This window comes from Rissa tridactyla, chromosome 1 (genome assembly GCF_028500815.1).
Source record: "Rissa tridactyla isolate bRisTri1 chromosome 1, bRisTri1.patW.cur.20221130, whole genome shotgun sequence".
Classification (NCBI taxonomy): domain Eukaryota; kingdom Metazoa; phylum Chordata; class Aves; order Charadriiformes; family Laridae; genus Rissa; species Rissa tridactyla.
This window is the reverse complement of record NC_071466.1, coordinates 156,602,585-156,617,899: the sequence shown is the minus strand read 5'-3', so window position 1 is coordinate 156,617,899 and position 15,315 is coordinate 156,602,585. Positions and strand designations below refer to the sequence as shown.

The 15,315-nt window shown below is 39.0% G+C and overlaps 1 protein-coding gene across 2 annotated transcripts in view; it reads right to left on the bottom strand.

Annotated features, from left to right (window-relative positions):
• Positions 1–7,119: 7,119 nt before the first annotated feature.
• KDM7A (lysine demethylase 7A) overlaps positions 7,120–15,315 on the bottom strand; it is a 72,566-nt gene continuing 64,370 nt past the window's right edge. For both annotated transcript variants that reach the window (XM_054188771.1, XM_054188772.1), the window contains exon 20: positions 7,120–14,919. In XM_054188771.1, the coding sequence (XP_054044746.1) occupies positions 14,825–14,919 (95 nt within the window). In that variant the 3' untranslated portion in view covers positions 7,120–14,824. The remainder of the gene's footprint in view (positions 14,920–15,315) is intronic.

Sequence of the window (15,315 nt, the reverse complement as noted above, 5' to 3'; positions counted from 1 at the left end):
CTAACGTCTCCCACTGTACATCCCTGACAGCACAGGAAGTGCTGGCCTCCAAAGCGGTAACTGTGGTGAGTGCAGCCCTTTGTTTTTACCGGATATTTTCAGGGTAGCACAGAAAAAGCAATCACATCTGGGACCATCTCAAGGGGCCGTTGGCAAAAATCCAGAGGCTCCACAGAAGAAGCAGCAGATTGTGGGTCGCGATGCCTTGGGCAGGATGTCTGTTTCCACAATGGCTGGGGAAGGAAGGAATATAAAGGGAGATGGTCTGATAAGAACATGGCCCACGATAAAAAGACTCTGTTCAGTATTGATTTATTTTAGCAAGAAGAAAGGTGCCCACAGTCACCGGGTTACAGACGTTAGTCTCTTGCCTCGGTGAAAAGAGAACTGGTTAGTATTGAGGCAGTGCTAAATACTGGATTTTAAAACGAGTGCGAAAATAGACAGAGAGCAGAACAGATGTGACAGACAGTGGGTTCTTCTCATTCAGCCTGGAGTTTTGCAGAAAGTTGTTAAAATCATTTCCTCGGCAATTTCAATGCTGGTGGCTCTGTCCTGCTTCGTCCCGGACAGAGGAAACTTAGCAGCTGCAAGGTGAAGATCTGCGCTTTCTGGAATCAAGCATCTCTTCCACAATAAAAACGACCAGCCTTTGACTTACAAATTTGTTCTGCTGCCCTTGGATTGCTGGGAACATTCACGTTAGGCAGCGGAGCAGAGTTACCGACCCGCCTATGAAGAGCTCTACTAAAACTTTAAAAAGCACTGTGAACACTCCCCCCTTCTGGTTGCCAGCTGCTCTTTATGCCACCTCGGCTTACTTTTTTACCAAGGGAAAAAGAGAGATTTCGGGAGTAAAGTTTGAGGCTGGGATTCCCTGCGTGAAGGAGGCCGTTTGCAGCAGGATGGATCATCCCGTTCTCTAACCTCCCAGCACCTGCCTACGGCAAGTTGTCCCGCCTGCCCTCTGCTTCGGGTCGCTCTGCATTTTCCAGATGTGCTTTTATTTTGTGCGTTCCTCTGTCAGATGCCAGGACTGGCAGCTTTAAGGGGACGGCTGCCGGCACCGCGCTTTGACTCGAAGTTCCTTCCGTGGTGACATTCCGCCGCGCCGAGAGGCGGGAGGCGAACGCCGCCGGCTGGACCGAGAGCTCCTCCTGGCGGTCATCGGGGTCCTACTGACTTCCCCCGTGCCCGAGCTCAACAATAAACCCACAGCTTTGGGACCCGGTCGTCTTCTATGAGATCGCTCAGGATAACGCATTTTAAAATGGAAACAGAAAAGAAACCATACATTCTGAGAATGATGTAAAGGCTTTCATTCCTCACTGCTTGCAGACGTGCCTAAAGAGATTGAACGCATCCTTACCCCTCGCACTGATTTTTTTCAAAATAAAATAAAAAAATAAAAAAATAAAAAAAAAATCAAGTTTCACATTTTCTTCCTATCAGAAGAAATAATTGTGTTTGCTGCAGGTTCTGCGCTTTCGTATGACCCACAGCCAAAGAAATACATCCTTCCTAACTATTTATGTCTGTTCAAGATAGCCTTCTCTATGCTGAGTCTGCAGGGCGGGAAGAGGGAAAGAGGAAGGAGAGTTATCCGTATCATTTTCTGAGACTGGGATGGAATGGACAGAATGGGAAATTCTATTCTACTCAAATAGCACGGGTAAAAAATATTACAGAAAGCTGAATTATAAATAAGCCCGGCTCAAGGCTTATTTATAAGTTTCTTAGGCACTGCACAAGCATCTAGCATCCCACAGCTGCTGTCCCAGAAAGGCTACGTTACAAAGCACAAGCAGTAACACCTAAGTGAAACAAAAGGATGGAAAGAAAACAATACAGAGTTTTTTGCAAAGGCTGTCGCTAGCAATGGTCTCCACTCCCCTTCTAGCTGGCCATTAGTATGTGGTACTATGGCATTGCAGAGTATCTTCTGATCTCTATATAATATGAAGTTGTATAAATTTATGAACATGTAAAACATTGAATAAATGCATTTACATGAATTCTTTATACACACTGTCCCAGGCAGGTAGCAGAAACAAAATCTCCATGTCAGATCTGCCTCTGCTCAGAGCCTTGCTGTCAAAGACTGACTTGACGTGCTTTGAAATTTTCAGAATTGGGCATCAGACACTTTCTTCAGGGTGGGCTAGTAGAAATCTTAGTTAATCCTGCCCGCTTTCAGGACACAGCCAAAATGCCTTATATCAGAATTATTAAACCCAGCATCTTGCATTAGAAAGGCTCATTTTAGAAATGTTTTGTCCAGGATATCCTTCTGATGACCTGGCATGGAATTGTACAGTAGCTGATCCACGAAACATGAGAGGATCCATTTTTCCCACCACCTTCAGCATCCCTTCCTTTTTTCCCTTTGCCGCTTCTACATGATCAGTGTCTCTTACTCAGCATAAGGGCAGACCAAGGGTTTCCAAAACCTAGTTTGCTCAGGTACTGTCACACAGAGAGAGAAGCGAATTACACCCGAGATCAGGGGCACAGCCTGGCCCTATGTCAGACTGCGTTCTTGTGTAGACAGTGTTTGCCTCAGCAGGCAATCCCCACTTCTGGGAAAAGCATGGATTAAATGAGCAGCATACACATACACACAAATACATATCTTTTCTTCTGCATAACTCTAAGATACCTTACGAACTAACAGTGATGCAGGTCTTATGTTTGAAAGGGGTCTGTAAGTCCCTTCTTTTTCTAAATTTTATTGTGACGCCTTTTTAATTTCCCAGCTATTGATGTTACTGATGATGATCTTGATGGTGTTGATTTGAAAGTCCTTTGGGCTGTTGAATTTCATAGGCTATTCACAGGTATGGCAACCTTTGGGCTCACGCTGCATTGTTAATTGGCACCTTAAGACATCAATATTGTTTGAGAAGACAGGAAAATCAGCTGGCAACAGTTGCACCCAGAAATGCCCTCAAAGATTTGGAGAATTTGAAAAATGTAGAAATGGAAGGCCAGAGATGTCTTAGCTTACATATGAGAATTACACTGTGAAAAGGACTAAGTACTTCAATGCAGAAGTGCTGCGAAGCATAACCAAAAAATTAGGTGCAGAAAAAAATCAAAATCAATATAGCTCCCTAAAATGCCCAAAAAGATTTTGTAGCCTTTAGCTACAAAACCTAAAAATCTATAGAAATAATCCATTTTTTTCAGACTTGCGATTTTTAACTTGCATCAAACTTGGTTGCAACAGAATAGAAGCCTAAACATAAAAGACTAGTGAAATGGAATAATTAAGAAACAAAATTAGAAGTCACTAAACATCCTCCAATTCAGATCCTTTGCAAAACCAGTCAGAATCTGGATCCATTGTAGTCCAATCTTCATGGCAGCTGATAAAGAAATTGAAGCAGACTGACCCAGAGATCTTAAATAATTCTCAGAGAGGTCACTTTAGATGTTTGGTTTAGATGTTTTTATAGAAAAGGAAGTGTGTCACCTTCCTTCTGTCCTGTTACTACAGTGACTGAAACACTGACGATCCAGTGCTGCAGTGATATCACGGCTCTCCAGGCCCAGCTCTTACGTTATTAGGTGACTGAAACATTGGACAAAGCTACATTCCACTCAACTTCATTCAAAGTAACAACCGAGAAATGAAACATAGCAAAATGACAATGGTTTAGAAAAAGCTTTTCCAAAATTGCAAAATGGAGCGGTTCGCTTCTTTTTATGCCGGTAGCGTAAGTGAAAGACTGATTTGGAAAAGTAAGATTTAAATAATACTTAAAAATACTCAAACTGAAGCTGGCCCCAGGGGTTGCATTTATAAGTTCACACCATTCCAGGTGCCTGCATATTACTTTCTGTCCTGTTTATCACGGAAACATGCTTAACCTCTCCATCCTGACATCCGTGCAAAGGACAGGGAGGCCACCGATCTAGGGAAGCACAGAAGAACCCCTCCATGTCTGGAAGGGGTCTCCAGTGGACAGTGGCTGGGGATGGGACCCTTCTTCTAAGATGACCCCGGTGAGACTGGTCAGACCTTACCCTGGATACAGCTTCTCCCCCCCTCAACACAGGGGAAAGCAGCGATGTCCATCTTTTGGGGTCACACCGCTTCCATGCTCTTCACCACACGGGCTGGCAGGCTTGGAATACATGAGCAAAGAGGCGAAAAGAAGAGCTCCACAGGAGCTGGCATGTCAACCAGTCAAAACAGGAGAAACCCCTTTTGCAGATGCCTCGGTGATGTCTGCAGACTGCTGCTTCAGTCTCCTAAAGGGCACAAGTTCCTCTCCTGACTGGCCAATTACTCTGACCCTTGCTGCTCCCTTCCCTCACCAGTACACCCCAGAGGCCCTCATCACATTAGCAAAACAAAGGTAAAGATACAGCAGCACAATCCAAAGCCTTCCCTATAAATGAATTCCTGCAACGGAGAAAGCAACTCCCCAGGCAGCAGAGAGGACCACCCTGCCCCCATCCCACAGTAGGCTGGACTGGGATGCACCAAGACAACTTTCTTTCCAGGAGAGCACCGGGAGTTATCAATCATTGGAAGTCGTGAGCAAGATCCCAAAATAGCAAACTGCAGCATCACCTGAAAACCCTCAGAAGCACAGCTACATAAAGATATGTCACTGCATCAGCTGAGGCGTTAATTTAGACCTCATTAAAATCAGCGTATCCATGTTCAGCAGCTGAACTGGTTAGAAACTGGTTAGGGTAGGGTTGTAGCCAAGGTGTGCAAATCTAAGCAGATTCTTCCCTAGAAAAAGAAACCAGTGGTGCTCCTAGCCAGGAAGCAACCCTATTTTGACCCTGTTACTGCAGCCACTTCTATCACGGGGTAGCCTAAGTATTTCAGGTATTAAGCCCATTCAGTGTAACTCCTCCATGCTGGTGAAACAGTGAAAAAGTTAGCATTCCTGCAGCTAATTAAGAAAAAATACCTCATGTTATACACATGGTTTCCCTTCTGTTCTCTACCACTATGTACATGTTGATCTGATTAGCCAGCTTAGCATCTCTAAGATCTCCAGTTATACTATAACCTGTGTTTTAGTGCTTCAGATAATGACTAGAGGCACAGGCTCCACGGAACATTTAACAGATCAGAGATTTCTTTTTTGTGTTGTTCCCAGCCTTTTAGAGTCCTTTTTAGTGAACCACAACAGTCTGGCACAGAATGATACTCAGTTTTTGCTTCAAGACATGAACTGTAAAATACAGTGAGAGTTAGCATCAGTGCAGAAAAAATTTAGAAATCTCTGAATGTCCCAACCAAGTGGAAGACAATTTAAATACAGTATTTTAAAAAGTGTTGACAGGACTATTTTGTTATTAATTAAAATGTGTAATAAAAGGATTAGTGAAGACATTCCTTGAATTTTAGTAAAAATACTGATATTACTGGAGTTTGGTAGCTGAGATTCTATATTGTTTAAAATTCTTTGAAAGTAGAGGCAACAGAAAGCATGGGACAGAATAAATATATATACGCGTGTCTATGTGTATACACATATATACATATACGCGCACACACACACATACTTGATATCGCACCTGCAATGGTTGAAGACAGAGAAGAGTGTAATAAAAAAAGCACATATATAGATCCTGTATCCTGCTAAAGCATTTCTGACTTCCTCAGTTTTGTAATCTTGTGAATGGTCCTCTTTTTGAAGTTGTTGCATTTTTTTTTTATGTACTGAACACATTAACTTCAGTGAATTCTGCCTTATTCCTACATCTCCTCCTAGACACTACATATATTATGCATTCAATCCATCCAAATGACATCATTTTCCTCCTCAATTACTATTCTAAGTGCTATTTAAAATGTACTTATTAAAATGTTCTTATTTTAAAGAAAGCTATTAATGGCAACATTACTGAAAACAGTCTATAAGCTACCAGTTCACAGCAGTGGCCCTGCATTGAGTACATAAGCAAGGCAAGGTTCGTGTGGAGACAAAACATCTCACATCTGTATCGCGAGTGCTAAACATTACATTTATTTCCCACTCTCTAAATATGTCAGTTCGTCTAATACATATCAGTTCCCCTTAAAAACCTCACTCATAAGGTAACTGTGGGGATGTATAACGTGAAATATCTTTCTGCTTTCTGTACAAACCGAACTTCTTTAAGTGAAAACCTCTTAATACCGAAGAAAAGAGATCAACAGGACCAGTGCCTAAAATAATTTCATGTAGCCACAGAAGAAGTACATTACACAATGTTTTTGCATTTTCCCAAGGCATCTCACCAATACCTCTTCTCTGAGCTGCTGCAAAAGCCTGGGTAGAAAGAGATCATTCAGATGCCACATCCTATTTAATGCTTGGTCTCCCTCCTAAGACTACGGCAATTCAGCATCACTTGTGGTGCTTAGTTTTATGACAGGCACAGCTGTCTGGCAGTCTTTGGTATATGACCAACTCATTTTGCAGTAGCGCACTGCACAGATCGCAGATTTTTCTTCTCTCCCACTCACGGTGGACCTGGGCTGAATATGGACGAACAGACTTAGAAGAAAAAGGGTTCCTCTCAATGCTAACCTCATCTGAGCCACCCAGTTCCAACATCACTTTTAGGATAGCTGGCATGATAAATATTCTTCGAATGCTCTCCTTCCTCAATAGGTACATAGCTTGGTGGGAACACAGAGGTTAGCTGCCTCTTGAGGAGAAGCTCTTTAACCACATGGGAAGAGCTCTCTTCAGTAACTGTTACACGATGGAATTCAAAACAATTTCTACAAGTGCTGGTCAAGCACAGGAAAACCCTTATGGGGCCAGACCTGTAATGGATCTATTCAAAGATCTTTTGTAAAAAAGCAAAACCTCCGCAACTAGAACTCAACAACCACATTTCCACAGCCCAGATTCTATTTTAGGAGACCAGAGTAGGAGTTTCCAGAGTTTTGTTGGATTTTAGTTTTACCGAAACAAAAAGTCGACTTGCATCTTTATGACTTACCACCAAGGTGTATGATTCAAGGGCAAATGTTTCTTCCAGATAAATATCACATTCTCCAACTATGGTTGGGAACTTTACTCATACTCATTGCAGCAAATAAAACATTTCTTATGAGAAATAAACTTTGGGGCAAAGCATCACAAACAAGCAGACTCTTTGTATACTGTTCTTTTAGTTGACTTATATGTTCCAAAGTAGAGTATTTTTTCCAAGACCAAAGCAAATACAGCAGGAGCAATACAGATAAATAGATCTATTAAGCCAAACACAATTCTTCAAAAATTTGCAGCACTTATTCTAAAGACTGAATATAATCGGCTTCAGAGAAATCAGATCTTAGCCTAGACAAAGCGAACTGTCCTATTAGCCAGCTGTTAGATGGAATACCATGAGCTCTGGCAATGGCAGACTTTATTCATTGTCTTGATCATTAGCTATTTCTTCTGCAGGTAAAAACTTTAGTCATTGACGGCTGTAGAAACAAAGGCATTTAAAATTCCTGGTTGTAACAGAATGAGTAACAATAACATTCTGATTTTACAGTTTCAGTCCTCATTAACTTTTGGCTTGAGACAGTTAACATTACTTACCAGCAGTAAAAGCGTAATTTCAAGGGCTCTCGGGAGAATACTTCTACACAAAGAAAAAAAGGTATCTATAGAAACCAACACTCAACAGGATTGACTTCACTATATTCATTCTACTACTCAGGTTTCCACCATCAATCCAAAGTTATCTCTAAACAAAACAAACAAGAAAAGGTTTGGTTGAATGTGTTAACTAATGAGCCACCACCACCACAATAGCATCACAACTTAAGCAGGGTATGACAAACCCTCTAGTGAAAAAGTCGAACTTCACTAAATGTACACAAAACCAAGTTTGTAGGCACTTTACAAGGGGGTACCCTACCTCAAAAGCAGTAGAACACTGTTGATTAAAAAAAACCAAACAAACAAACAAACAAACCACAAAACCAAAACAAATAAAAAAAAAAAACAAAAAAAAAACCCAAAAAAAACCCCCAACCAAACAAACATCTTTAGTCTTCAGATATCAAGACAGGTATCTTGCCCATTCCCCGACTTTAGAAATTCACTTTTTTTTGCTATATTTGGTAGCCTTGAAATCTTTAAAATCCATCTGTCCATTAGGAAAGAACAATCCAGGTAAGTATTTCCCCATCCTCCCCAAATAGAACAGCAAAAAAACAGAATGGAAATACGGCTCCAGGTGCTGAAGGCTATCCAGTAGCATTTAAAGCAGCACTGTGAGATATTTCACATACTTTCCAGTGTATTATCCTATCTGTTATCCACCAAACAGTAATCACAGAAAAGCTGTGGAGCATAGCAGGCAAAAACAAAAGGACAAATAGTAAAGGTGCTTATACCGGTTTTTATATGGGTATGAAACTTGTATTTGTGGCCCACTGAGGTGCTCCTTTAAGTCTATCACTTTAAAACCAAAGCATTAGTATAAGCAGCGAGCTCAGTGTGACAAATCCGGGTGAGTCTGTCTGATGGAAATGCGTAGGTTGTAGCGTTGTTCTTCAGTCACAGTGATCAAGACTTTTTCAAAATACGTGGTTGCTCTGATAGACAAACAGCTCTTTCAGATCTTTGGCAAATCTTTGGCTAACCAAATTTAAAATCAGTTTTAACACATTAATTGGAAAGATGCGAAGGCATGTCAAAATACAGCAGGAACTGGTTTCTGGACATAAAAATATTTAATCTTCATCTCCTGTACTTAAAACATGATTTTTCCTCATGATTTCTTACTCCGCTCAAATGAAATTTGTTTTTGAAACAGCACAGAAGTTTCTGCCCCCAAAATTTACAACACTACCATGTTTTAAACTTTAGGCCACAGAAGTTACTAGTTTGTTGGGTTTTTTAAAACTATTTCAATCTTACACTTAAGCAGTATATGGTCTGATGTGGTCAGCATTCTTGTTCTTTACCTGGAAAGCACCTGGCACAATGAAGTCCTGGTCCATGAACAGATCTCCTAGTCATTATAGTCAACCATAAATTCTCTGTAAATTAAAAGCCAAGCTAAGATGTAAACTTAGCAGCTGCAGAGGATGCTCAAATCAAACACCTTTTGCCACCTGGTTCTTCCAATGCCATTGCTTCAGGCTTTCAGAAAATGACCATCACTGGAATCTAACCATCTGCCCATCACAGCACTGAAGCAGTTCAGCAGCATGGAGCACTATTTGGAGAAGAGAATGCATTACTTGAACTTGGGAGTGCAACACGGCAATATTTCTGTTACCCCCGGGTAGAGTACCCACATGAAAACACCATACTGCCATACGGAGTCAAAATAGGGAGCACTGACAACTGTAAACCAGAAGATGATATGTGGTGGGAGAAATCAGCAGAGAAGTCATCCAGGATAAAAGCAAGTACGACAAAGTACATGGAAGTGTGAAAGAGAAATCTCTTCTTCCAGAAACTGCACACACTTAAAGGAAAAAGAAAAAAAAAAAACCAAAAAGAGAAATCAAGAGATGAGTCAGGCATCAGTAGCATGAGACAAACCTGAACAAAAACCAAGAGCAAGAACATGACAATACCATTTGACACCCTTCTCACAGTTCTAGATCTGCTTATATGACAGATCAAAAACACTTCTATCTGCCTTTTATATTAGGATTCAAAAAGAATATACACATCTTCACAAAATGCATTTGGTTGCCATATAATATACTTGGATTGAAATGAGATTTGCACTTTGGAAAAAATAAGAAAACAATATGAGAATATTCCCTCTCACATTTCTCCAGAATTTTTTTTTCTTTAAAATGTGACAAGTAAAGGGCACAGAGATTCAGCCTCGAAAAGCATTTTTCTCCTCATGATATTCTGTACAGTTTTCTGTATTTACATTGAAGGAAATGAGAAGTCTGAAGAAATTAAACGCTTTAGAGTGCTAAAATCAAAACATAAGCAATACAATTTTTTAATTTCAGTATTTTAAAGTACAGAAAGTGGAAACTATGAATATCAAATACAAATTTAAACAAAGCCACTTGTCCTCCCCTAGAATAATCAATGTGAACTACTTATAGAAACTTACAAATTTAAAGTAAAATCGAAACAAAATAAATACTGTACATACACTTTCCCTGCCTGCAGGCAAAAGAGGATGGGAAATACTGTTACGAATTGAAAAAAATGCTCTTAAAGCTGCAGCATCCCATTTCCCAGCCAAATACTTAACACAGTAGTGCGTTTCTGTAAAAAGGAAGACACACATACACCGACCCCTACTGAGCAGACAAGCTAATATTTTCAGAGACATTAGAAGGAAAGATAGAAATTAGACTATGAGAGTAGAAAAAGGAGAGGAAAGGCAAACGGGCCAGCAAAACGTTACTACAAAACTAGGAAATATAGCCAAGAACTAGCCCCTTTTTTTTTCTTTTCAAATTCCATGGATTTTTTTTTAAAAAAAGATTCACCAAAGCATTGGCAGCAATAGACATTTCCCAGCAGAAGTGACAATACATATCAATATAATCTCTTAAAGTGATCCCTTTCATTCCCTTCCCACAGCATGAAACTTTTATGGCTTAATTTATATTAAAAGTAGAAAAAGTCTTTTTTTTTTTTTCCAAACAGAAATGCAGCCTGTGAAGAACGTGCATTTCCTTACCAGTGCTACTTATATTTCCCATCCACTGCATGATTTATCATTCATATGCTCCCACAAAGAGGGTTACTAGGTTGTTTTTTGTTGGGTGGTTTGGTTTTTTTTTTTGGAAAAATGGATGTTGCAGCTTTTAATCTTGTTTAACCACAAATACTAAGGCTCTTGGTTCTGTTTATATTTCTTCTGTGAAAGAGCAGCTCTGGGCTCACTCAGCCCCAGAGCTACAAACAGCTTTTAATGGTCTGGAAGTACCACTTGAATCAAACTCTGGAAAGACACTAGATTTGGGGGTTGTGATGGGGGTGTGAAGGGATAAGTGGGTATGCAGAGCCTAAATAGGGCACTAGTCATAGGCTTGCGGTACCAGGTCGTTCTAGCTTCAGTTAGTTCTGCTTAGTCTCCACAATTACCAAAAATGGGGTAGCAAAATGCACATCAGCTCTGACTCCAAAACCCTGCAAAAATTTTCAACACTTCCAACTTCACGGCCCTGTGAATGAAAGTAGCTTATGCCATATAGCAGAACCTAGGGAAAGCTGAAGCTTCTAAAATGTGATCATGACACTGTGCTCTTGTTTATCTCTACTAAAGGTAACAGAAGCACTTCAACCACCAAAAAAACAAAATCCCCCCGTGATCAGAAAGCAACAATTTTAACTCTCAACATCTAACCCTTTCAAAATTGCCTTTAAGAATGGATTAATGTAGAGTATTATAGGTTGCATAGGTAATCTACCTCAGAGGTCAACAAAGGCTACCTTGTAGCCAGGGTTTATTAGCAAGTATAGTAGAAGAAGAAAAGGGAAAGTTGCTGGAAGAGTCTTTGATATAGTTTCTAGGTGGTCTTTCCATTTTCATGTGTTTTTTTTTTCAATTGCAGGAACGTGAGAGAATGGGAAAACCCCTACAATATTTCACTTCCTATTGTTCTGTCTACAAAAAAAAAAAATAAGTTTTATGCCAAATCAAAGTTCTCTGACTTTTCAAAAAAGATTATCCTTGAAAACAAGTAACCATAGCAGGCTTACTTCTATTGTCCAGTCCGTGTTCCCTACTCCCTCCCTCTTCCACCCCAAGTGAGACAGCAAGGAAAAAAATAGGGCTTTTTCTCTCCACTACAACAACACAAGTTCAATCCATCTACAGAAAGATTGGTGCTGTAGTGTTTTCATCTAGAACACAATAAAAATATCCCTACATACAAGTACACAAAACAAGTGAGGTCACCACATCCTCTTCATGAGCTACCAGGAGACTTTTTGTTTCCCTTTGTTTTCTTTCTTTTTTTCTTTTTCTTTCTTTTTTTTTTTTTTTTTTAATACTGCTCATCATGGCAATTTCTTTTAAATGACTTGTTTTGAGGTGGAACATCAGAATTAACTTCTGCTGGAAGCATGGATATCTGAAGAAAATGGGAATGAACCTCTGCCTGTTGACAGCCTGTGAAGAGACTATTACATAAATTCATGACAGCGGAGAGCCACTTTGAAAAAAAAGGTAGAAAGTAGAGTAAAGAAAGAACAAAACCAAGAAGAAATAATATATATGGGTCCAGCCAGATCTGTGTTCCAATAGTAAGATACAGATAAATAATGCAAATGGTCAGAAAAGAGACTTTGTATAAGCCAGTCACGCGTACAAGAAAGCATACTCCATATTTTAAAATTCCTTACTCCAGATTCTATTCTGGCATACTTCTATTTCAGATAAGCGATCTCAAAAATCTGCCTTTAAGGAGAGAGAGCTCATTCTTCATTCTGCTCTGAATCTGACTGCTGCCCTAAACTGGAATTCTCAATTCTTAAAAATTATACAGCCGGCAAGAAGGAAATGGTTTGGTTCAATATGCTAAAGCTAAAACAGCTTCCAAAGCCTGGCAGGCATTAATCCATTTGCTCAAGCTTAAGCACAGAGAATATTTATATGGGTATATAATTTTAATTAATATTGACAACATAGTTTATTTCTTTGACTTACTTTGGTGAGAACATATTAGAAGATAGTTGAAATATTCTCTTTTAACTATTTCCATCTGGAAAACATAGCACCTGAGAACAGCAAGTACTTATAGTCACTTCCAGCACCTGTAGAGTACCTCTTAGCTTATCTTACGCTTTTTAGAAATCCTTTGTTAACTCCGTTCCTAACAGTCTAAACGAGGTCAACAGCTTGTATTAAATTAAAAAAAAAAATTAAAAAGACTGAAAACATGCTTTTGTGAAACCATAATCAGCAAACTAAAAAAGGTTAAAACAATTCACCCATACTCACCCACACAAAACTATGAAGTCAAGTCAGTATAACGTAAAAGCAGGGCTGCAAAAAACACTCCTAAGTTATACTTTTCAAGCTCCAGAGGAAGTAAAGCCCTGAAAGCCACCTGACTTATTTGCAGTTGCATTATGTTTCGGTGTTTCTCAATTTAGAAACAGGATAACATGATGCTAAATAGTTTCGACCCTGCAACAATCAAAGACACCTGACATCAGAAATATTTCCATAAATTTGTAAAGACATTCATAATCTAGCCTAGATAAAAGTAACTCTGCACAAATATTCTGGAAAGTCCAACTGAATTTGTTTTTAAACCACAACAAGAGAAGATGATTCCAGTATAGAATATGGAGGAAGGAAAAACTGGTATGGAAAGTTAAATCAATCCAATGATTTGGATAGCTACGCCTGTGTATTTTTACTCTTAGCAACCAAAAAAACCTCCAAATAACCAACAATATTGTTGTCACTAGCATATTAATGTTTTCATTTTGGCTGGACCCTGAAAAATGCCCTTTTTCCAGAATCAAGTAAAAGTATTCGCTTTTCTGCCTTCATCCCCATCCCCCAAAAGTTAAATATTTAATTTTATATTACAGAAAAATACAAATTTTAAATCAAAATTATTTACAATAATTCAGAATCGGCATTTGCTATCAGCTCTGTATGAAGCCAGACACAAATGATCATTCTGATGCCAGTAAGCTACTTAATGCTTGTATACGCACAAGTTAAGACTCTTAATTGGCTGTCTCGCCCAGCTTTGAAAGCAACACACATTCTCCTGCCTTCCTGACTCTTCAGTAAAATGTGTTTAAAGTACAATAATAATATTTTAATGTTCTTCCATGCTACATTAAGTAACATGCCAAATCTTAAGACTGTAATGGATATCTTATGAGTTATTTCAGAGTAATTGTTCTGAAGAAACATTTATCTTAACCGATGTCTCCATTCCTCCAAAGATATATTAGGTTTCCCTCCTTTGTACCAACTCTTAAATAACCTGTACATATACAATTTCAGGGAGCTTTTTTACAGAAGAAACACATCACAGATAGATCATTAGGAGGAAAAGTATCCACTCTAATTTGGAGGAAAGAGGTGCAGTTTAAAACAAGTTAGCTACTGGACTGACACAAGAAGATTCTTCTGTCTTTAGGAGTCTCTTCTAGTCCATCAAATAAATAAATCTGTATAAAAGAGGACAGGTCAAAAAATAATCAAGCTGGTGGAGAATATGCAACTTGCAAGTCAACAGAAGCCCAGCCAATAGCTTACAAAAAACAGGAAAAAAAGATTCCATATGCCTTAATTTAAAAAATAATTAATAATGCATCTCACCCCTATTTAAGACTATAACCTGAATATCAAATTTAGGAGTCCAGACTAATCACAATTAATGTGGCTCTCCACTGCACCAAACACACATTATCAAAACAATTAAAAACTTTCACATTCTTAAATCTAAATTAATAACCCCCACAAAAGTCTTCCAAATAAATAGCTTTTTAAAATGAATTTAAAAGTCGTCAAAATCTATCAGAAATAAATTATTGATAAACCACCTTCATCATCTTCCCCTCATTAATTAGGTCAGAAACTACCAGCAACAAATGATATTCAAGCCCTGATGAGAGACTATTTCTCACAGTCCATGTCTCTCTGAAGATTTCCCCGTTCCCGTATGGTTATTGCTGAGCAGGTGTGGCACAGTGAAAATGCAGCATTGGGTTGGTTTTTTTTGTTGTTTTTGTTTTTTTTTCTTTTTTTCTTTCTCGTTTTTGTTCATCAGGCAGTGTTTTATATGGTACATGCAAATCTGCTTCAAGCAGAGGAATAACAGCAGCTCCGGGCTCTGTTGACCTCAATACTGGTCTGTGTAGGAAAGACAGCAGTAGTAGAAGTAGCAGCTACATTAAACAAAGAAGCGTGCATGGCCATTCCGGTTCAGCTTCAAGATCTTCCCAAGGCGCTGTTTAGCAGTTGCCATTCCTTTCTTTGGACGTTTGCCTGAAAAATGAAATCAAGTACTCTATCAGGAATTTCAGAATCAATTTTTATCATCATAGAACAAAGATGAAACCCAGCTTTCAAGCTGAAGCAGCCAAAATTTTCTCCTGAATCAGTTTCAAAAAAAAAAAAAAAAAAAAAAAAACCAAAACAAAACAAAAAACCCCCCACCTCTTCATTTGTCTGTTTGGGAACAAAGAAACAGGGAATCAGAATTGTCAAAAAATAGGAATTGTTTTCCCTTAACTCTGTCTAGCATTATCAAAAACAAAGTAATTATATTATTTACAAACATTTCCAGATTAGGGAAGGGCAGTGGGTGTGGTAGGGGAAAACCTAAACTGCGCTTCCTGAATTTTGCTCAAGGAAGTTATTCCCTTGAGTAAATTACAGAAA